The 25,454-nt window shown below is 26.9% G+C and overlaps 3 protein-coding genes across 3 annotated transcripts; 1 reads left to right on the top strand and 2 right to left on the bottom strand.

The window, feature by feature from the left end:
- Window positions 1-3,013: 3,013 nt before the first annotated feature.
- Window positions 3,014-4,412, bottom strand: LOC124920424 (actin-66-like). The gene is made up of 3 exons (XM_047460914.1): window positions 4,350-4,412; window positions 3,894-4,275; window positions 3,014-3,773 (listed from the first exon to the last, which is right to left on the bottom strand). The coding sequence occupies exons 1-3, from the start codon at window positions 4,410-4,412 to the stop codon at window positions 3,037-3,039; spliced, it is 1,182 nt and encodes a 393-aa protein (XP_047316870.1). The 3' UTR covers window positions 3,014-3,036.
- Window positions 4,413-12,076: 7,664 nt separating this feature from the next.
- LOC124920423 (argininosuccinate synthase, chloroplastic-like) lies at window positions 12,077-15,562 on the top strand. The gene is made up of 10 exons (XM_047460913.1): window positions 12,077-12,210; window positions 12,292-12,323; window positions 12,395-12,476; window positions 12,576-12,717; window positions 12,838-12,886; window positions 13,024-13,206; window positions 13,683-13,757; window positions 13,851-14,036; window positions 14,569-14,657; window positions 14,726-15,562. The coding sequence occupies exons 1-10, from the start codon at window positions 12,144-12,146 to the stop codon at window positions 15,264-15,266; spliced, it is 1,446 nt and encodes a 481-aa protein (XP_047316869.1). The 5' UTR covers window positions 12,077-12,143; the 3' UTR covers window positions 15,267-15,562.
- Window positions 15,563-15,588: 26 nt separating this feature from the next.
- Window positions 15,589-19,640, bottom strand: LOC124920422 (probable inactive leucine-rich repeat receptor-like protein kinase At3g03770). The gene is made up of 7 exons (XM_047460912.1): window positions 18,125-19,640; window positions 17,894-18,030; window positions 16,652-16,898; window positions 16,355-16,566; window positions 16,256-16,281; window positions 16,074-16,185; window positions 15,589-15,998 (listed from the first exon to the last, which is right to left on the bottom strand). Exons 1-7 carry the CDS (start codon window positions 19,350-19,352, stop codon window positions 15,771-15,773), a joined length of 2,190 nt encoding a protein of 729 aa, XP_047316868.1. The 5' UTR covers window positions 19,353-19,640; the 3' UTR covers window positions 15,589-15,770.
- Window positions 19,641-25,454: the final 5,814 nt, after the last annotated feature.

Raw genomic sequence — 25,454 nt, 5'->3', positions numbered from 1 at the left:
TAAATTTTAAATTATTCAAATAATTATACTAAAAAATAAAATTGAATAAAAAATATTAATTAATTTATAATATATCTTATTTAAATGGAAAATTTGATCAAATGAAATTTTAGTTTTTATTTTTAACCGACTTTAATTTTGTCACTATATTATTAAAAAATTAGAGATTATAAAGTCATTTTGAAAAGAAAAAAAACAATTTGTTGACGGAGTTTAATGTTAAACCACTCTGTATCAATTCAATTAAAAAATAAAATTTAACAATTATATCATATATTTAACTAATAATTTAATCTACTTAAATATTTTATTTTATATTAATAAAAATTCTATATGTATATAATATTTATTTTATTATATTTTAAATTTTATTTTAATATAAATTAAATTATAAAATTATTTCATTTAAAAAATATATTAATTATATTAAATAAAAATTAAAATATAATATAAATACAAATATAATATACCATATTATCTAAGATAACATTTAAATTTTAAATAATTCAAATAATTATACTCAAAAATAAAGTTGAATATATTTGAATAAAAATTATTAATTAATTTATAATATATCTTATTTAAATGGGAATTGGATCAAATGACCCTCCCAAAAATAACCTCAAAATTTAAGTATTTTATTTTTAACATTTTTTTATAATGTTGGACGACTTTAATTTTGGCACTATATTATTAAAAAAAATCAAATTGTAAAGTAGATTTTGAAAAAAATTAATTGTTAAAGGTATTTAATGATAAACCACTCTATCTCAATTCAATTACAAAATAAAATTCAACAATCATAACATATATTTAACTAATCATTTAATCTACTTAAATATTTTATTTTATATTAATAAAAGTTCTATATATATATATAATATTTATTTTATTATATTTTAATATAAATTAAATTATAAAATTATTTCATTTAAAAAATATATTAATTATATTAAATAAAAATTAAAATATAATATAAATACAATTATAATATACCATATTATTTAAGATAACATTTAAATTTTAAATAATTTAAATAATTATACTAAAAATAAAGTTGAATATATTTAAATAAAAAATATTAATTAATTTATAATATATCTTATTTAAATAGGAAATTTGATCAAATAACTCTCTTTCAAAAATAACCTCACAAACTTCAGTTTTTATTTTTAACAATTTTTTATAATTTTAAACGACTTTAATTTTGACACTATATTATTAAAAAAAATCAGAGATGGTAAAGTAAATTTTGAAAAAAAAAAAAAGATTGTTATGGAGTTTAATGTTAAACACTCTATCTCAATTTAATTAAAAAATAAAATTTAACAATTATATCATATATTTAATTAATCATTTAATCTACTTAAATATTTTATTTTATATTAATAAAAGTTCTATACATATATAATATTTATTTTATTAAATTTTAAATTTTATTTTAATATAAATTAAATTATTAAATTATTTCCTTTAAAAAATATATTAATTATATTAAATAAAAATTAAAATATAATATAAATACAATTATAATATACCATATTATCTAAAATAACATTTAAATTTTAAATAATTCAAATAATTATACTAAAAAATAAAATTGAATATATTTGAAAAAAAAATTAATTAATTTATAATATATCTTATTTAAACGGGGAATTTCATCAAATGTAGAGTTTTTATTTTTAATCTTTTTTTTTATAATTTTAGACGATTTTATCTCTATTATTGATAGCTATTACTCCTATTTTTAGGAGTGTATATACATACATAATTTACGTTTACAAATTTTCCAATCGTCAATTTGTAAGTGCTTAAAATCGCCTATCAAAGCGATGTAGAAAGAAGGAAAACTTTTGGAGTAAGGAATTATATGATGATCATACTCGAAATAGAGAAAACTTTGATAGTTGTAGAAGTGCTTACATACGTGACCAGAGCATGCATAAAAGCATTTCACGATGACCTAATTGTTTAATATTTTTCTTCAATTTATTTTATTTTTAAATCGAATTTATTTTTCAATATTAAATAAAAAACAGTTTACATTTATAAGAAATATTAATACAAATCTGATTTAATTGGGGATTTGAATTTTTTTTTTTTTATAATTTAAATTCGGACATAATATATTAGTTATACTAACTAGGTTTTCGATCTAAATTATTTCGTGATAACAGTTTTTCTCCGAAACCAAATGAGGATGGGACGATAATAGTATTTGTGTTCTCGACCCGGTCTTACTATGATTATGCCCCTGAACACTAATAAACATAATTAAATAGGTAACATTATAAATATATTTATTTAATTTTTATATTTTATAAGAGTTTAAAATTTTATTTTCTTATAATAATATATATTTTTACTATATTACATTGTATAATATATTAAAATATTTAATAAAAGATTTTTTTTATTTTATTAATTTTATTAGAGAATATGGTATAAGTTATCCCGCAAGTATGAATGAAAATGGGTACCATTTTTTCCAACCCCTCCATTTTTTCGTGTCCTTGATGTGGGTAATTGTGATTCCACCTCGAGTGGTTTATCAACTCCCATCTTCAGTAGAGAAAATTGCAGAAGAGTTCATCATCCGAATCATCTCGGATGCATATTCAAACCTTACTAATTCTCTATTTTCTACTATCTAGAATCTATAAGTAATGAGAACAACAAGTAGATGTGTGTATACGTAACCTTAACCCCGGTAAAACCAAAATGACACAGCTAGCTAAAGAATAATTGAGAACCAACGCTTAATATAGAATTCACACATTTTAGTAAAATTCATCACTCATTCAAGGGTCTACAAATCCAACTCCATAAACAATCAATATAGAAAAATCATAGAAAAAAACATTTTTTAAGTTTCAAATCTCTTGATCGTTGCCCAAAAATAACTAATAATACTCAGTTATTTTAAATCAGAAGTATTTCCTAAGAAGCACTTAATGTGAACCATCGCACTTACTGTGAACAATCGAAGGTTCAAATTCATAATACTCTGCCTTTTTAATCGACCTCTGGTTCTCACAAAAAAAAATATATGAAAAAGCAACAAATAGTGAGTGACCTAGCCATATAGTATATATAACATTTTTTTAATAAATTATGTATAATGGGAATGCTCATGTATCTTAAGATTACCTTCTTGAAAGTGCTTAGAGATGCATAGATAGATCCACCAATCCAGACACTGTACTTTCTCCAGGGAAGTGCAATCACATTTATCTTCACGTCACTAGGTGTAAGGGCGGTTATCTCTTTACTCATTCTTTCTGCAATACCAGGAAACATAGTTGAACCACCACTAAGAACAATGTGTCCATACAGATCCTTCCTGATATCCACATCACACTTTAGGATGGAGTTGTAAGTAGCCTCGTGAATTCCGGCAGCAGCTTCCATTCCGATCATCCATGGCTGGAAAAGTATCTCAGGACATTGGAACCTCTCAGCACCTATGGTGATCACTTGACCGTCAGGAAGCTCGTAAGTTTTTTCAACTGACGAAGAACTGATTTTTGAAGTCTTAATCTCCTGTTCGTAGTCTAGAGCTATGTAAGTCAACTTTTCCTTCACATCCCTCACAATTTCTTTGTCTACAGTAGTAGTAAATGAATAACCACGTTCTGACAGGATCTTTATCAAGTGATCTGTCAGGTCTCGACCAGTCAAATCTATACGAATGGTTGCATATGGAAGGGCATGTCCTTCGTATATGGGGACTGTGTGGCTCACACCTTCACCCGAATGCAGTACAATACCTACCCGCGTGAAAAATTTCAACAAGTATTGAAAGAGGTTCAAGAATGTAGACTATTATTTTTTTCCAAAAGAAAATCTAAATAACATATAAATTGCATGAATTATTTTAAATGGCTTACCGGTGGTAAGACAACTATCATAGAGAGAAAGTACGGCCTGATTAGCGATGTACATGGCAGGAGTCTTAAATGTTTCAAACATAATTTGGGTCATCTTTTCACGATTAGCCTTTGAATTAAGAGGTGCTTCAGTAAGAAGAACAGGATGATCTTCTGGGGCAACACAAAGCTTGTTGTAAAATGTGTGATGCCATATTTTCTCCATATCGTCCCAATTGATCACAATACCATGCTCAATTGGGTATTTTAGAGATAAACTACCTCTCTTTGACAGAGCTTCATCACCCACATAGGCGTCTTTCTGCTCCATTCCAACCATCACACCACGACCCACAATGCTAGGAAAGACAGCTCGTGGAGCATCATCTAGGGCAAATCCAACCTACCAATCGATTTTTTCTGATTACAATTAAGTCATATCTTAAAAAGTATGAAAACTCACTCCATTTGAAATACCTTCATCGTTCCAGTCCCATTGTCACACACCAGTGGTCGAATGTCGACCTCACTTTCTGCCATCTTACTGTCCATATATTCAAATAAGAAGCGATAAATTGCATATTAACTAGTAAATCATTAATAACTTAAATGTCAAAAGGTTAAAATTAACAATACATCATATAATAGTCTAACTGAAATAACCATTTAAAAGATCATATTGCATTAAATCCAATGGACAAATTACTCTAGACTTAATGAGATCGTGCAAATCTTAACAAATCATTTGAAAAAATGAATGAAAATAAACACAAGATATATTTATTGCACAGAAGTTCGGAAGATTTTACCTTAAAAGTTCTTCTTGGATCTTTTGCTGTGGATCTGTAAATGGAATGAGAGATATGTACAGAAGAGTAAGAACCGGACTCAATAAAGAGGAATCCGTCTCATAAAGAGGATAGATAAAGAATTTCCATTGTTAGTGAGCAATGGAATGAGTGAAATAAGGAGAGGGAAGGAAAAATAAAATGAAGGAGTAGTTAGAGTTTTTAAAATTAATATATATATTTTTTGAAATATATATTATTATTCTAACTTATTTACTTATTTATTATTTTAATATATATATATATATATATATATATTATATATATATATAATAAAGATAAAATAATTTTATTTAGTAATTTTTTATAACTAATATTTTTGAATAAAATTTTAAGCGGAAATTTTGAATAGACTATAGAGTTGGTTGGGGTATAAAGGGGTATTAAACTATTGGTATAGTATAAACTATACCAATAGTATTTTAATATTGTCTTTTTTACATTTTTACTATTGGTATTAATTTATACCCATATATAATTTATACTTCATATTTGGTATAAAATAGTAACTAGTCCCCCTAGGTACAACACTATTCTTATATATATCATTTAATTTTTAATTTCTCATTATACTCTTTATTAATAATATATTATTATTATTATTATATAATATATTAAATATTTTTATTTAATTTTAATATTAATATTTTATTATATATAATCATTTTTAATATAAATATTTTTAAAATATTTCAATATTTTAATTAAAGAATATTTATTTATTTTTATAACAATAATTTTATTAATTATTATTTTTTATATTTACTTGTATTATAAATAGTATTTTAATTTTAATTTATTTTATTACCATTATTAATTATATTTAAATTAAATAAACATAATTTATCATTTATATTATAATTAATTTTTTATATTTCAATTAAAATTATGTTAATTATTAAATAATAGCGATACAATAATTTATAATAATAATAATAAACAATATTATTTATAATATAAATATATATAAATAATAATATTAATAATAAAAATAATTTTAAATTAATATTTATACAAGTTATATTACATTCATATAATATATACTAAACATAAAATTATAAACTATATACAACTTATACCATTTCTTATAATTCATATCAAACATCAATAACATATACAACTTATACCACCCTATATTATTTATACCTCGTTACAATTTATACCCCTATACAACTTATACCATATATAATTAGTACCACTTACCAAACCCTACCTTATGTTACAAATTATAAATTTGTTAAATAATTTATAAGATATTAATATTTTATTAAATAATTATTTTTATTTTTATTAATTAATTAATTATATTGTTAATAAATAAATATTGTTTTAGGTAAACATTTACGATTTTATGAGTTTACGTATATAAAACGATTTTACGTAAATTATCGATTTTGACAGCCTTGTACAGAACCGTAATCAAGTGAAGATTGAGAAGTTCAATTCATCATCGAAGTCAGAACCACGATTAAACTTTTATTGCAACATAAAAAAGATCAAAATAGAGAAAGAGGAAACGTTAAAACTTACCGTGAAAAAAAAATTAGACATGTTAGACGAGGAAAAGAAAAAGAAGCTAGTGAAAGAGAATTAAGGTGAAAAAAATAAGCATGTAATAGAAATATCAAATTTATATTTATAAATTAAGATATATGTTTTAAGAAAATATAAATTTATTTATAAAAATATAAATTTTCAAAATTATATATATATATGAAAATTTGATGAAATAACTCTGATAATAGAGTTATTTCCAAATTTAGCATAGGTAAGATAAATTTTGTAAAAATAATCTTTTTTTAGGTGGAAAAGATATTTTTACCCTTAATTAAAAATATGTTTTTTTTTATTTCCGAACCTCTTTTTCTCTTCCTCTCCTCATTTCAGTTTTCTCTTTCTCTCAATCTCCCCCGACCCTCAAATCTCTCTTCTTCTTCTCCCCGACGATCCAAGCGAACCCACAAAAACGAAGGAAGCCGATCGATCAACTCCCCGAGGCAACGTCGTTCGCCTTCATCATTTTAGGTTAGTTTTTTCCGTTTTTCCGTCGTTTTTCCTTGCATAAATACTGAAATGGAAGAATGGTTTATGGTTTTAGCGTTTAGAGTTTAAGTTCATGATTTTAGAGGCCGACTGAAACATGTATTGTTTTTATTGTTAGCGCAGCAAGCAAAAATACATTTGTGTACAGAGATAGGATCGAATCTGTTGAAAGGAGTGGAAAGATTCATAGATTTTGGGATGGAGATTGAGGGAGAGAAAGTGATTGCAGTGCTCTACATTTGGGAGTGAGTTTTTGGAGAGTCCGCCAAAGAGAAGAAGAAGGAGGCGAGAAGTTAGGTAAGGTGGTCGCTTAGATTTTGTTTTTTCAAATAAATCTATTAGACAAAAAAGACAACGGTATATTTACTCTATCAATCGAAAGAAAAAAAATAAAAAATGAAATATATATATATATATATATATAAGATTTCATATTTTAAATCTGGTTTAAAATTATACAATAACGAGATTTCAAATTAATATTATTAATTTGTTTTTTATATATAAGTTGAAAGTTTTGAATATAAATTCTTTTAAATTTGGTGGCAAACCCTCAGTTTGCTGGAGTTAAATTACATTAATTAATTATTTATAAATAATTAATAAATAATAAGTTAAAATAAAACTTTATTTTTTAAAAATTTAAAAAAAGTTCTAAATTTTAAAATTTAAAATTTAAAAGAATAAATTTGAAATTTCAATTTTTCCCTTACAGAGATTCCCAATATATATATTAAATTTAATTAAAAAAATTAAAAAAAAATTATTGTTTAAATCCAATTTTAAATATTAATATATTTTTTTATTCAGACTTGTTAAGTTAGGATTATTTAAATATCCCAATCAAATATAATTTTACATCTCTTTCATATATAATCACTTGATTGAAATATTATAATACTTTTATTTTAAATTATTAATTTTTATTTTATTATTATATATTAATAAATTTACATTTTTTACCAAAAAAAATCTTCCCAAAACTTAAAACTATTAAAGATCATTTCTTTGTAAATAATCCAAATTATTTAAAAAGTTAATCCAAAAACTATTTAATAAAAGTAGTAATTATATTTTAACAACCTATTTAATTTAGGGGCAATACTGGATGGCCACACCAATTCAAATGCAAGATGGATCACACATTTGGACTTCCAATGAATTTTTTACACTTATGCCTTTTGACATTAAAAATCAACATATTATTCATTCTGAATTGTATATAAAAAATTAAATTACAAAAACAAAGTCAATAAAATCAAAACAATTAAATAAAAATTTAGATATTAAATAATATAATAAATTTTTATTAATTAAATCTCTAATGAAAAAAATCCAATAATCTTTTATTTTTTTATAAAAGTAATTCTAAAAAACCTTGAGAATAAGGGATAAAGTAAAAAAAATAAAAAAATCAATCAAAATTTATTGAAAAATCTCTATCAAATATTTTGAACGGGCATACAAATTGTACTTGATCAAGAATCAACGCCAAACAAATTCTATCAAATAATAAAAAATCATCTAAATATAAATTTAAAAAATAAAAACTCATTACTTCAAGTATCTACAATAAAGTCTTCGACTGCAAGATAAGTTATTAGAAAAAAATTGGCAATTTCATATCTTATACTGTTAAGATTGTGATGCTCTAAAAAAAAATGCTCACCAAAATCATATGAGAGTTAAACCAAGATTGTGATGCTCTAAAATATTACAATAATTTCAAAAAAAAAAATATAATCTGACTTTGGTTTTCTTTTGCAGATCAATTTATTTTATAATTTTTAATTTTATAAAACTACTTACATTTAAGTTTCGAATTAGAGTTTTAAAAAAAAAACTTGAGGTGATAATTTTGATGAGAAATTTGTTTTAATATTAACAAAATAAGTTTAGTTTAATATATATAATATGTTTCGAATTAGGGTTTTTCAAAAAATTTGAGGTGATAATTTTGATGAGAAATTTGTTTTAATATTATGAGATAAGTTTAGTTTAATGTATATAATATAAATCGATCAAAATATTTAAAATAATGATATTTAATGTAAATGTATTAAAATTTTATAAAAAAATATATATTTATTATGACATGATTAAGAAAACAAATAAATAAATTATAGACATGAATGTAAAAAAAAATTATAAATAAATAAAAAAATAGTTCCATAATATTATATATTATATATAGTATATAAATTTGGAAGTTTTTGTAATTTAAATTATTTAAATAATTAAAATTAATCAAATATAGCATACTTCTCATATTTAAATAAATATATATCTTCTATTTAAATTATTAATTTTATTTATACATTAATATCATTTAAATCATTTTATCCAATCAAATCTTTAATATCTTTAAAATTATCACTAATTGTTATTATTTTCCTCTTTTTTAATTTAAAAAAAAAAAATAATCAAACCAATTTTAAAACCAAACTTCTACAAATTTTTATACTTAAATTTAAAACAAATTGTTTTTTCTTTGTAGACACCTCCTTTTTACACCCTAGATACCTAATAAAAAGACCCGGTCCGAAATAATACTCATATTTGTTTATTGAACCGGGAAAACAAAAATAGAAACATCTCTTGGAAAACCGACTTTGAAAAGCTTGAAAGACGATGATTCGAGTGACAAGTTGCAAAGGTACTTAAGTCTAGGGTCCTCTCATACTTTCAGAATAACCGGCGCGAGAAATCATGAATTTAAAATATAATATTGTTATTGGAGAAAACGTGTCAAAGAGTTATTTCAAATCTCTTTTATGAGTTGATATCTCTATTTTTCACCCTGATTCAATTCCCGGAACCCGTGAAACGTTCATGTTGTACGTTTTGAAAAATCTCGAATTTTGAGTGTAATATTACTGTTTACAAATTTGTACAGAAAACGCTCATAAAGGGGAAATCGAGAAAACGGGTCAACCCAAGTCAACTCGAGTCAACCAGTCAACCAACGAGTCAACCCGGATCAACAAGGACCGAACATGTGACAAGTGGAAATGGGAAAGAGTTGACTAATCTTCACGAAGTGGGAAAATCAGATCATTTTGAAAATAGGTTATTTGAAAGAAAAAAACAAGAATCCTTAAGTTTGAAGTCCCCATTGAGCTTCCATTGGAACCTTAGACTTCATGAATTTATCCCGACTTCAATACTGGATGAATTTTGATGATCTTGGATGTTTTGAAAATATAAATGAGTCCTCTTTCATATGGTGTATCACAATCTCCCGTTGGTTCTCTTTACCTGGACGAAATCTGGTCATGACTGAAAGGTGTTCCTGAAAGGTTTAAGCCTAGCACCCTTTCACTTTAAAAATCGTAACTTGAGCTGTGGTTGATGGTTTTTGGTGATTCAAGTTGGGATGGAAAGCTGACTCACGTATATTTACAATGGAATCGGCTCCGAACCATGATTAAAATTTAAGGCCCTCTCCCGATCAGCACAAGAGAAGCAAGATTACAAATCCAAATCCTGGGAGCTAACTAGAGCTATGCCACACTTCTAAAATCCATATCTTTTAAGCCACTAATCCATTTCGAGTGTATGAGCTACCATTGGAAATCTATTCAAATTGTATTTCCAATGACACTAAGTAGCTCTCTTAGTTCTCCCTATAACTCAGTATAGGTCTTTTGCAGTGAAGGTAATGCATGAACTGGCACGTTTTGGTGCGAGTAGTCTCTTATCAACACGGACCACGTCGTGAGAAAAGGAGAGCATGGGAATGAGTATAAGAGCCCTAAATTTACAATGGTACCAACCTCATTGCACAGGGATTCCTGTGCATAAAGTTATAGGCTAACAAATCCATAAATGTGAAAAACGCGGGGTTAAAAGTTTTGAAATGGAAGGATGACTTTGAAAATTCATAACTTTGGCTAGGAAGTTCCATTTGGGTTGATTCAAAAAGGGAGTTCACGGTCGTGGTGTCAAGAATCTACCATAAAGATTTCGCGATTTTTGAAGTAAAAACGAGGCACGGGTGATTTATTTGGCATGACGGTGCAAATAAAGGATAAAAAAACGAGAAATAAAAAAGGCTGTAAAAATATATTTTTTTGTTTAATTCCCAAGCGTGCCCTTAAACTTTTCCCTAAATTAAGAATTAACCCTGTAATGGGGAATGAGAATTTGATCAAATGACCCTCAAAACTAAAAAGAGGGTAACCTCCAAAATTTTAGTTTTTATTTTTAATATTTTTTTATAATTTTTGACGACTTTACTCTTATGGCAGAAATTAGGGAAAAGGAAAAAGAAAAGGAAAAGAAAGAAAAAGAAAAAAAAGTTAGTAAGGATAAAATCGTTCAAAATTATAAAAAATATTAAAAATAAAAACTGAAATTTTGGAGGTTATTTTTTGAAATTTTGAGGGTCATCTGATCAAATTTCTCATTTAAATTAGTATTTATTTAAATTTTTGTTTTTATATTTATAAAAGTTAATATTAACTTAATATAGTTTTTTAATATTTATTTTATTATATTTTAAAATTTGTTTTAATATAAATAAAATTTATTTATTTTAAATAAAATTATGAGAGAAAGGGGAGGGTATATGGACAGGATTATTAACGGTAATATAATTTAAAAAATATTTTTTTTTTATAAAAAGAAAACAGATAAATTCCAAATAACTCATTTCTAAACCAACTTCTAAAATGAGTCCTGTATTTACAAAAATCAAGTACACCACATTATTTTGACTTAAAAAAAACAGGTAACTTAATCCTAACAATCAAAAAATCATAAATATTAATATGATCAAAATAAAATAACTTATTTTAATTCTGATATCAATAACTGTCAAAAAAACATGTATTAACCTTTTCAATTGAAATTAGTTTAAATAATATTTTTAAGTTAGTATCTCTAATCTTTTTTTTGTCCAAAATATATCATTAGAAAATATTTTTTTTAATTGATTATATTATTTATAACGCTGTTATTATAACGTTTTTTATAAAATTTCGTTTTAATAAGGTGTATGTCATTTTAATACTTATGCATTTTAATTATTAATTGTTTTTTATATAATATAATATAATATTTATTTTTTGTTGATTAAAAATCATTCATTTTTTTTATAATAATGGACTATTTAAGAAAAATTAAAATATTATTATATTAAATTCAGAAAGACATAAGAAAAAATCATGAGAATATTTTCAAACAAAATGAATATTAAATTGACTATTGTATCAATATTTTATTAAATAAACATGTCAAATGATTTATTATAATTAAAATAATAATTATTTTTATTTAAATGTTTATAAATATTTGTTAATCAAAACCCCTATTGAGAGCAACAAGCTAAGAAGAGAAGAAGTGAGCCGCCAAAGGGGAGAGAGGGAAGAAAGCAAAAATGGCTCAGTTGCAGGCAATCACTTCACTTTCATCAAGTAAATTCGCTTTTGTAAGATCAAACCCAGGTAAAAAGCTTCGATTTTCATGCTTATCCTCTACTGTTCTTTCATTTTTGATGATTTGTTGAACTGGGTTTTACTTGACAGAGCCATTGCGATTCTCAAATGCGTCACAAGAGGTAGATCTTCTTTATCCCAAGAGAAAACTACAAAATGAAGGTTGGTTAAGTATATTGAATCGTTTTAACAGGTGGGTTCCAGAAGGAGTGAGCTGCACGGCCAAGCTATTTCTCATAGTAACTGGAATCTTACAAAATCCTCTCCCTGTAAAGGTTAACTTGAATCCCTTATGGTTCTTCAACCCGATTCATTCTCTTGCTTGTTTTACTGAATTTGATTGAGTTTCTTATATATTGTGACTTCAAATACAGCAATTAAAGCAGTACTGAAGAGTGAAAAGGAACAGATCGTCTCATCTTCTGGGAATGAGGGAGTAATATCCAAGAAATTGAATAAAGTTGTTCTAGCTTATAGTGGTGGCTTAGATACTTCTGTCATTGTTCCATGGCTGAGGTATGCCAACACTTTTGAGTAGAGGCTAGGAATTGACCTGCATATTAATAACTCCAAGTTACTGTAATTTTAGATAAACAATGAAACCGGTGAATTGAGTTTTGCCTGATAATTTTGCAGGGAGAACTATGGTTGTGAAGTTGTCTGCTTCACTGCAGATGTTGGCCAAGTAAGTACACTCCATTGTTGATTTTTAGTTTCATATACTAATACTAGTCATTCTTTTGTATAAACATCTTTGTATATTAAGAGGCCTGTTTTATTTGATTTCTAAGGGTGTGACATGAAACAATTGCATTTTTGCAGGGTATCAAGGAATTGGAAGGTCTAGAAGCAAAAGCAAAAGCAAGTGGCGCGTGTCAGTTGGTGGTGAAGGATTTACAAGAGGAATTTGTGAAAGATTACATATTTCCTTGTCTACGTGCTGGTGCTATCTATGAAAGGAAGTATTTGTTGGGTACATCAATGGCACGACCTGTTATTGCAAAGGTAAAGATCAAAATCAAGTTACACAAAAGATGGAGACTCCCAATTTTTATTGTCTAGTAAATTTTTTAAGTGTCACTGAGTTTTCTTTGTATTGGATCTCTTAACTTGTGATCATGAAAGCTATTCAGCTAGTAATAGGGTTTTCCTTAAAATATTTCTAGCCAGCAGTTGAACTTTGAGCCTAGACATTTTGACCAAGAAGAAAATTGGCTTCTTTTTTCTGAGAGACATTTTTCCTTGGAGGAGGCTAGCTCAACATACAATCTAGTCCAGAACAATTATGGATTTGATCTAATTAAGTTCATTGGGAACTAATTCATTCAAAGTGAATAGTATACATAGTTTTTGAATCAAAATGCAAACTTCTAGAAACGATGCTCAAATGGTGTTAGAAATCTGTCTGCATAGATCTTCACTTGAGCTTTTATTGATTCAATCCAATAAAAAATGACTCGCTGGTACTATTTGTGAGGCAGGCCATGGTTGATGTTGCCAGAGAAGTTGGAGCTGATGCTGTATCTCATGGATGCACAGGGAAGGGAAATGATCAGGTAAAAAACACTTTAAAATATAGATTATTTTCGGAATAGTTGCGTTCTGACCCAAAAAGAAAATTACAAATAGCGATGCTTGTGATTTGACAGGTTCGGTTTGAGCTTACTTTTTTCGCTTTAAATCCCCATCTTCATGTTGTGGCTCCTTGGAGGGAATGGGATATCCAAGGAAGAGAAGATGCTATTGAATATGCTAAAAAGCATAATGTGCCTGTCCCTGTGACAAAGAAATCTATCTACAGCAGGGACCGTAACCTGTGGCATCTAAGTCATGAGGTATGCTTTCAATTCGATTGTCGCATTATTTCTGCATGTTTGATAAAACTGAAAATTAAATGTTCAATGTTGAATACTTTAACTGTCGAAAGTTCATTCTATAAAATGTGGAACTAATGTAAAAAATACTTAAAAATCTATTTTCCCGACCTTATTTGATTTAAGACCTTATTTGATGAAAGGTTATTTAATCAAACACTTTATTATTCTAATCATTAACTAAAATATCAAATACCTTATTTTAATTTTTTTATAATATTTAAAATATTAAATTCAAAGTATATTTAAATCATTTAACTCAAATAATCTCAATAATCCATTTTTTCATCAAATAGGAAGATTAGATTTTTCTTCGAACAAGCTCCATTTTTCAGTGGACAAAGTTGTGTTTCCGATGCTCTTAGTTATATTAACAAGCTTATTGAATTATGCCAAATTTGTTGGATTATTGTTTTAGCTTAATTTAAATAATTGTTATCCAATGAACATGAAATAATAGTAATTATTATCAAATGAACTTATGATGATATAGGGTGACATCTTAGAGGACCCTGCAAATGAGCCAAAGAAAGACATGTATATGATGTCTGTTGAACCAGAAGATGCACCCGATAAACCAGAGTAAGTTTGTTTAATATTTCATATAAAAAGAATCACTTTTATCATAATTCCGAATTGAACGTTTGCAGATACGTTGAAATCGGTATAGTCAACGGCCTTCCAGTTTCCATAAACGGAAAAGAGTTCTCGCCTGCTTCCCTCCTCTCCACACTGAACGAAATCGGCGGTCGGCATGGAGTTGGCCGAGTGGACATGGTCGAGAATCGTCTCGTCGGAATGAAAAGTCGTGGAGTTTACGAAACTCCTGGAGGAACAATTCTCTTTGCTGCTGTGAGAGAGCTCGAATCTTTAACGCTTGATCGCGAAACGATTCAAGTAAAAGACTCTCTTGCTCTTAAATACGCGGAGCTTGTGTATGCTGGCAGGTGGTTTGATCCTCTTCGAGAATCGATGGATGCTTTCATGGAGAAGATAACTGAAACCACTACCGGTTCTGTTGTTCTGAAATTGTATAAAGGGTCTGTTACGGTTACTGGCCGTAAAAGCCCTTATAGTTTGTACAGGCAGGATATTTCTTCGTTCGAGAGTGGGAGCATTTACGATCAGGCTGATGCTGCTGGATTTATTCGGCTTTATGGTTTGCCCACTAGGGTTCGAGCCATGCTCTAGAATTGAGGTGAACTAAGCACTCCACGATATTTCTTCGTTTGAAAGTGGGAAGATTTACGATCAGGCGGATGCTACTGGTTTTATTCGGCTTTTATGGTTTGCCCATTAGGGTTCGAGCCATGCTCTAGAATTGAGGTGAACTAAGCACCCTTTTTTTATTATCCTGTGATAAACATATAACTGCTTTTATTTATCCTGAATTATAATAATGGTATTTTGAACTTTTATCAAAGTTTTAAGTATGAATCAATCGATTTTGTTATTATAAACGCCAAAATATTAGATCATTTTATGGTAGATTATTGACATTTTGAAAAATATCTCTAGGAAAAGTTATAATAGTAATATTTGATAATAATGATTTATTACGTATGTTAATCAATTATTTATAAAATTGTGAAAAATGTCAGACAAGAGATAACACAAATTTACAACTTTCTAGGTTTCAAAAAAGTAACCATCACAAAGACTCTTTTCATTTGCAAACTTTTAGATCCTTAAGATTCATCTTGGCAGTGGTTCAGACCTCTGTTCTCCATCAGCATTAGCCTGAACCTGAGCTGCATATTGTAAATTCCACAACACATCTTCGAACGATGGGCGAGTAATTGAGCCAGGATTGATACACTTCTCGGTTATTGATATCGCAATAGTCAATGATTCCTGTGAGCAAGAGCCAAGAACAACCGGATCTATAATTTTCTTTCGGTTATCCAGGTCTCCCAATGATGCCTGCAAAATTCACAACAAAAAAGATGTATTAAGAAGAAGATTCAAATCCCATGAAAGTACTCTAGTAATTATTACCATTTCATTCGACATGAAGGCCTCTCGCCTTCCTGATACAGAAGGACCAACTAGGGATTCAAGTAGTATGAAACCGAAGCTATAGATATCATCCTCCAAGAACTTCATTTGCCTGTCGAAATGAGTAAAATTTTGAGTAACACAAATTCAAACTAATAGAACAAATTCTAAATAAAACTTACCATGATTTTACACCATCTCCCTTTCCCTGAAAAAAGTGATCAAACTCAGTGAAATCGGATAACAGGAGAAAAAAGAAATGTTTGTAAGATCATTATTACCTCAGATTTGCCAATTTCATCGGCTATAATAGAGAAACCGTAATCACTCAGCTTCGCCATTCGATGTTCGTTAAGAAGTATATTATTGGATTTCAGCCTGTTATTGAAGAAACCGGGGATAACCCCAGTGTGTAGAAAGTGAATCGCCTTTGCAACACCAACAAGAACCGCCAGTCTATCTGGCCACTTGAGAGCTGTTTCGAGTCCATTATCTGTACTCAAAAAACGATCATTCCACCATTTTTAAGACTCCGAACACTTGAAATGACCAAAAAAAAATGGCAAATTGTTGATTACCTGAAAGCTTGGAAGAGTAGTTTCCATTGGAAACATATTCATATATAAGATAAACCTTTTCTGTATCATCAGATTCTGTTCGGCCACTACCATCGATGCAATGACCTAAGAAACAAACCAAGTGTGGGTGCCTAAGCCTTGCAAGAAGGTCTAACCGGAGCTTGAGATTTCGCATTGTGTATTTCTTTGAAACCGAAAAACATCTTATGACTACTTTGGTCCCATTCTCTAATCTTCCTTTGTAGAGCTGATCAAACAAGTGAAAATGACTATGTTCAGTGATTTGATGATGTTATATGTTTTTTGGTTTGGTTGTAATTTTGATTTGCTCTTGACCACATTAGTATGCTTTTACATCGATATTTTCAGATGATTATGATTTTTACATACATCCTTTATCTACATCTTTTTCTAAACAAAAGTAAGACGCTTTTTCATTAACTTGCTTGCACAAAGATAGTGTTTGATAAAAGAAAGTAAGTTATTTGGGATTTTTTTAATGTATTACTTTTAAAAAATTTGTTCAGATTGTTTTTCAAAAAATTTAATCATGATCAAACCTTATATATTTTATTATCAATCCTATCATTTCGATTCATTAATCAAAATACTAAAATATTCTCTATTTTTTTTAAAAAAAAAATATATTCTATCATTATATATTAATATTTTTTAAATTCTTCTAAAAACAATACTGATATCTATCAAAACTAACGACACATCTTTTAAATAAACCAATGTTTATTTAAATAACCAGTGCCTGGATCAAAGAATTTAAATTGGGTTGAAAAAAAAATTTGGGTGAACTTGAAACATTTTTAAAAAAATTATGAATAAAACGAATAATTTTTTACATATTTTTTAGAATTAAATAAATATATAGTTAATTAAATTAAAAAAAAATAGAAGGTTATGTCACATTTTAATATAAATATATATAATTTTTTTTAGAGTACACCTCAACCCTAAGTCCCAACCCAAAAGACTAAGATTATTTTAAAATTTTAGTTAATTAATTAAAAAATTATTGATAAAATGATATTGGTACGACATATAAGTTTTTAAAAAAACCAAAAAAACAACTATATATCAATCTCAATCGTGATTACAACCGAAATTTAAGAGTTTCATGCTCGATTTTATAGAAAATAATTTTGGTGGTTGCAAAATAAACAAATAAATCTCCGGATGTGGTTTTTTTCACTTATTTATATTTTCTAAAATAATAATAAAAAAAAATACCTTTCCATAGGAAGAGCCATCACCCATTAATGTAGAATCATTGAAATTGTTGGTAGCTTCCATTAATTCTTCAAGTGAAAACAAACGATGAGAATGAACCCCTTCTTCACTTCCTTTTCCCACCTGAGATATATATCCTGAAAAACCAAAATTTATTATTAATAAATAAAACACAACATCTTAATTCTTAATTTAATTCAAACACACACAAATAAAATAATTTGTTCATACTTGCAGTAGATAGAACATTAGTATTGAAACCACTAACTGAATTATTATCTTCTCCAGATTTTTGCAACAAGTGTTTCTCTGATGTCTCTCTCGAGCCAAGAACCCTAGAAATCAAACCAAATCCAAACCAAAGAATACCCATTACGAAAACTAACACTGCCCCGATAATCCCCACCAAAGCACCAATCTTTTTTCCATTCGATCTTCTTCTCCTTCTTCTCTCAACAGTTTCAGCACAATCAGATTCCGGTTTCTGATCCAAACCATTCGAAAAGCAATTCCGATTGTATTTAGAACTCTTTGCAGTTACCAAACATGAAGGTAAAGATCCTTTCATGTTGTTATTAGATATATCAACAGATTCAATACTATTACTGCAAATCAAATCAACAGGAAGCAATCCACTGAGATTGTTAAAACCCAAATTCAAGTAACTGATGTTCTTCAATGAGAAAAGCCCAGATGGGGGATTTCCAGTTAAGGAATTAAACGATAAATCCAACCGTTGAATTTGATCTAACGAGGTATATTGCAGAGGAATGATGCTGGAAAACGAGTTGTTATTCAAGGAAACTGTGGTTATGTTCTTGGGGAGAATTGGGAGTTGAGAATCAAATTTATTCAAACTCAAATCTAAGATTTGTAGATTGGATAAAGAATCTAATCCATTAGGTAATGACCCATTAAAGAAATTGTCATCTAAAACAAGGGTTTGAAGATTCACCATTCTTGTAATCCCAGAAGGAATAGAACCGAACAAGAAATTTGAACTAAGATCCAAATATTCAAGAGAATCAAGTCTATGAATCTTATCAGGAATTGAACCCCAAATTCCAAGTGAAACCAAACTAAGAACCCTTAAACTGTTTAATCTACCTAGAGTGGTGAAAAATGAATCCATTGAGAAACTCTCAGAGAGAGTTTGGTTTGGAATTGCATACCCTTTGAATCTTAATAAATCAGATTGTTGCCTCACCTTGTCACCATGGATTCTAATCTCAGTTACAGAGTTGTCTTGACAAGAGATGTTTACTTGAAGAGATGATAAAAAACACAAATCAATGGCGGCGCTGGTGGTGTTCCAAATCTCAAGACTGTTTGGGTATTCCAATTGCTTCCTTAGTTGATGAAGAATTTGAGTTTGAGATGATTGTAAGGAATGAGAACTGTAAATGAAGAAAACCCATGAACAATATAGTTGAAACAGGAAGAATCTAGTGAAACCCATTTGAGTAGATTATCTGGGAATTAATAATTGATCAAAGGGTATGAAGAACAGTGAGATAAGAGATTGTGATCATCATCATCATCATCTTCTTCTTCTTTTCGAACAAGGCCTGGGAATTTGAGGGAGATGAAGATTGTATTGAATCTTTGATTGCATTTAAAACTTGCACATGGTGTATTCCTTGAAGATTGTGGCAATTGAATCTGGTGGGTCCTTTCTTTTTCACAATTATATCTGTTCTTCACTCTCTCTCTGGTTTGGTTTGGTTTGAGCAAGTGGGAATGAAGAAGGAGAGCGTTGAAAATTGGGAAGACCCAAGAAATCTGTCATCAACTAGTGATGTTAATTAGTGTTAATTGTTAACTTTTTGCAGTAATAATGCAAACAGTCTGACAAAAGTGGTGAATTTAAAGCTTAAACTCACTTTACTTGCCATTATTTTTCAGAGCTGTCTAGAGGAAAGAGATGACCTCTTTTTTAAACTGTTTAAAATATTATTTTTTATTAAAAAAATGTTTTTTTTGTAAGTATGTGTTTTCTTATTTAAATATGATCCAATAATTTTATTTGGAGTTCAAACTTGAATGGAACATTATTGCAGATAATAACATCTATATTTATTGAAGTTTGAATTTTGTAGATAATAACATCTATACTTATTAAAGTTTGAATTTTCAATTATGTGGTGTGAAGTTTAACTATATAATTTTATTATTTAAAGTTCTTTTCAAACAAATAGGTATATTACATTAAAATTTTATTTTTTTTAACTAATTTATGATAATAATAAGAAAATAACAATTATTTATTTTTTAATCTTTTAATTATTTTGACACGTTATACATTTTATTTAACAAAAGAAAAATACGTTCAAATAGATAAACTTGATACAAATTTATGTGGTTTCGAATTTCGTTAAAAAAAATATTAAATCTATTTCTATTCAGTTTTTTCAATATTTTTGCGTAAGACCATATATTATTTAGTCACCAAAATCATTTTTAAGAAATTAAAATATTATATTTTAAAAATAATATGTCTAAAATGTTTATAAATAATATTTTATTTACAAATATATCATAAAAAAAAGTAATTTAGTATAATAATAATGCACATGTTTTTTACATTTGATAATAGGTCTCAAATGGGTAAAAGTCATAGTTATAATTAGTTATGGTTATAGTATGCTTTGTAAAATAATAATAATAATAAATTTAATCTTATTTTACCTTTTTAAAAATAATATATTGATTATTAAATATAAAAAAAATTAAATAATAATAGAGATGGATGAGGGCAAAAATAAAGGAATAAAGTCTGCATTTTCATGTTAAGCAGCCAAATAAGCAATTTTGGTCCATTTCTTGTTTGATGCTTAGCTATTGGATTCTTTCTCTGTTTATCAAAAAAAAAAAAATCATTTTTATGCCTTTATGTAAAGAAAGAATATTGAAGTAAAAGTATATATATATTCCTTTTAATTTTTAATTTTTAATTATATCTTCTAAATACAATTTTTTATTTTTATTTTATTTTTATATAATACATGAGAATCAAATTATAATATTTATTCTCTCTAACATACCAATTCTATAGGATAATTGATTATCTAAAATAATTTATCTGAGGCAATTTCATAATTATAACTTTTATTTTAATATAGGAATTCTAAGAATTAATATTAAGATATTTAATTAATTATAATTTACATGTTACATACATTTACTTAGACAAGATTTGTTTTATTTGAACTATACTAATGAGTTAACTAAATATTTAAATAAATTACAAAATATTTTGTAATTTTATAATTAATTGATTATATATAAAAAAAAAACTATTTATAAAATTACTTATATAACAATAAATTGATTTTCAATGGAAAGAAATAAATGTCATAATCTACACTTTATTTGACCTAATTGTTTGTAAGCTCATAAATGGAAATTATTATTATTTTTTTTTTCTTTATTTATTCTTGGAACAAGTGCTTGATGATATTTGTGATAAGGAGACAGACTGTCCTCATGAGTCTACCATACTCTACTATGTTCTTTCTATTTTAATATATTATTTTGTAATTTAATTATTTAAATAGTATGTAAAAATGAAATTACTTTCATGTTTATAGTTATTGTGTTATATAAAATTATTGAATAACTTGAATATGTAAAAAAAATGCAAACCCACAAAACACATGATGAAAAATAAGTTGTTTAAGACCTTTTAAGATGAATTATTAGGATGTATTCTTTATTTCAAAACAAAATTTAATAAAAAAAATTAATAAATTAAATGATTTAATTTTTACAATAAATTTAATGTGATATGTAATTTTTTTTATTAAAATTCAAAAAAATAAAACTCATTATATCAAAATGAGATCTTAACAATATTATCACATCTTATTTCTTTTTAATTATTTATTACTTAATTTATTAAAAATATATATAAATAACATTTTTTTTCTATCTAACATTATTTTAAAACATAATAAAAATCCTAAATAACTTGAATGTGTAAAAGAATTTACAGTAATTAGGTAAGATAACATAGTCAAGCAGCTCGTACACAATAAATGCAATACCTATATAAATAAATAAATAACAAGTATTAAGGCCTTGTTTGGTGTGAATTATTTAATCAATCCAAATTAATTAAATATAATTTCACTCATCTTTCATTTATTACTACACTCTATTTATTAATTAAAATATTTAAATACCTTTATTTTTAATTATTATAATTTTTTTATTTATTATATTAATACATTTAAGTATTTTTACTAAAAACAATATTCACCTTTCAAAATAATTGACACTTCGTTTGTTGAGTGGGTTCTCATTCTAATAATTACTTATTTTATTTATAAATTAAAATATTTTTATTTTTATTTTATTAAATTTTAATTCTAAATATAAAAAATATTTGAATAATTCATTATACAAAAGATCTTAAATAACATTTTTCTTATCAAATATTAATTTTTCAAAAATAAAATCAATAAAAAAATCATGAGTCAAAAATATTAATTATTTCTTTCTTGAAATTTCGTTTTCAAATAGGACAATAATAACATGCACACATATAGGTTAAAAAAAAAGTGGATAAAAAGTACATTAATTGAATACAACATCATTAATAATGCATCTTCTACCCTTCTTTTTTAATTTTGTGGGGACTAGCCACTTCGTGAGACAACTTTTAACTTGTTTTTTCAAAAGAAATATCATAAAATATATTTACTTTCTTTCATTTTTGAAATCGAGTTTTATTGATATCAGATGGTTTCATAATATAGATGGTTAATCGATAAGTAATGGATCTCGATCCATTCTGTTATAATACAACTTATAGTTTTCAGAAAAGACATCGATATTTCACTTTATTTTGAGCACCATTCTGGCCATTTTATAAGAGATGAGGTTGAGGTTGAAATTTTGTTAGGAGATATTGTTAGACTTCAATACTAGTATTATAATGTTTATTATAAATAATTTTTTAAGCTCTTCTTTTAATTTACTCCTTACTTTTTTATTCGTCATGTTTTTAATATTATATTTTAATGGTAAAATTTAATGCGAAAATAATGAACAAAAGTTATTCTCAGATACATTCAACAGGATTCAACTTATACTCAGCATATTCGTTTCGTACTTGATAGAATTCAACTTATTTGCTCTAACTTATTCTTCAAATGAGGGAATAGAGAGAAAATTGCATTTAAACGCAAATATGTTTAATTATAATTTTAGCGTTAACTTATTACACAAGATCATTGTAGCCGATTATTATGAGATATGCTCAGATTAAACGTCGATCAAATTAGCTGATGTAATTTTAATACAAATGAAATATAAAAACAATTAAATAAAAGTACACACACCCATACATATAGCCATGATACATGAGATCATGTCCCCCAATCATTGAACTCAAACCAATTATAATTATTATGCAATTAACCTTAAGTCTTTGGCATCCAATACAATCATATTATTTGTATTTAGTTAACTAAAATTATTCATATTTTATATTTTTAAACAAAAACACATTCACATACAAGATCTCATCAAATCTCCTAGCTTAAATCACTCCTCCAAAAATTATCTATATATATATATAATGAATTCACATACAAGATCTCATCAAATCTCCTAGCTTAAATCACTCCTCCAAAAATTATCTATATATATATAATGATGCTTAATTTTTAAAGTTTCCGAATTGCCGGGTCGAGAGCTGTGGTTAATTTGGATACTTGGGTCGAATATTGGGTTGACCCGCCTTTAAATTTAAAACGGCTAAAAATAAAATTAAAAATGCTAGAGTTATGTTTCGAACTTGCAACCTAACAAAACAAGTACAACTCTTTAACCAACTAGGCTACAAAGACTTTATATTTTAAATTCAACACCAAATTTGATAAACGCGGGACGTTTTAATATTAATATAAGTTCAACTTTTTAACTAACTAATCTATATATATATAATGATGCTTAATTTTTAAAGTGTCCGGATTGCCGGGTCGAGAACTGTGATTAATTTGGATACTTGGGTCGGATTGTGGGTTGACCCGCCTTTAAATTTAAAACGGTTAAAAATAAAATTAAAAATGTTAAAGTTATGTTTCGAACTTGCAACCTAACAAAACAAGTACAACTCTTTAACCAACTAGACTACAAAGACTTTATATTTTAAATTCAACACCAAATTTGATAAACGCGGGACGTTTTAATATTAATATAAGTTCAACTTTTTAACTAACTAATCTATATATATAATGATGCTTAATTTTTAAAGTGTCTGGATTGCCGGGTCGAGAGCTGTGGTTAATTTGGATACTTGGGTCGGATTGTGGGTTGACCCGCCTTTAAATTTAAAACGGCTAAAAATAAAATTAAAAATGTTAGAGTTATGTTTCGAACTTGCAACCTAACAAAACAAGTACAACTCTTTAACCAACTAGGCTACAAAAAGTTTATATTTTAAATTCAACACCAAATTTGATAAACGCGGGACGTTTTAATATTAATATAAGTTCAACTTTTTAACTAACTAATCTATATATATATAATGATGCTTAATTTTTAAAGTGTCCGGATTGTCGGGTCGAGAGCTGTGATTAATTTGGATACTTGGGTCGGATTGTGGGTTGACCCGCCTTTAAATTTAAAACGGTTAAAAATAAAATTAAAAATGTTAGAGTTATATTTCGAACTTGCAACCTAACAAAACAAGTACAACTCTTTAACCAACTAAGCTACAAAAAGTTTATATTTTAAATTCAACACCAAATTTGATAAACGCGGGACGTTTTAATATTAATATAAGTTCAACTTTTTAACTAACTAATCTATATATATATATATATATAATGATGCTTAATTTTTAAAGTGTCCGGATTGCCGGGTCGAAAGTTGTGGTTAATTTGGATATTTGGGTCGGATTGTGGGTTGATCCGCCTTTAAATTTAAAACGGCTAAAAATAAAATTAAAAATGCTAGAGTTATGTTTCGAACTTGCAACCTAACAAAACAAATACAACTCTTTAACCAACTAGGCTACAAAGACTTTAAATTTTAAATTCAACACCAAATTTGATAAACGCGGGACGTTTTAATATTAATATAAGTTCAACTTTTTAACTAACTAATCTATATATATATAATGATGCTTAATTTTTAAAGTGTCCGGATTGTCGGGTCGAGAGCTGTGATTAATTTGGATACTTGGGTCGGATTGTGAGTTGATCCGCCTTTAAATTTAAAACGGTTAAAAATAAAATTAAAAATGTTAGAGTTATGTTTCGAACTTGCAACCTAACAAAACAAGTACAACTCTTTAACCAACTAGGCTACAAAGACTTTTTATTTTAAATTCAACACCAAATTTGATAAACCCGGGACGTTTTAATATTAATATAAGTTCAACTTTTTAACTAACTAATCTATATATATATAATGATGCTTAATTTTTAAAGTGTCCGAATTGCCGGGTCGAGAGATATAGTTAATTTGGATACTTGGGTCGGATTGTGGGTTGACCCGTCTTTAAATTTAAAACGGTTAAAAACAAAATTAAAAATTTTATCCGTCGTTT

The sequence above is a fragment of the Impatiens glandulifera genome, chromosome 1, assembly GCF_907164915.1.
Source record: "Impatiens glandulifera chromosome 1, dImpGla2.1, whole genome shotgun sequence".
NCBI classification, from domain to species: Eukaryota; Viridiplantae; Streptophyta; class Magnoliopsida; order Ericales; family Balsaminaceae; genus Impatiens; species Impatiens glandulifera.
Note: the sequence above shows the minus strand (reverse complement) of the source record. Positions and strands in the feature narration are given on the sequence as shown.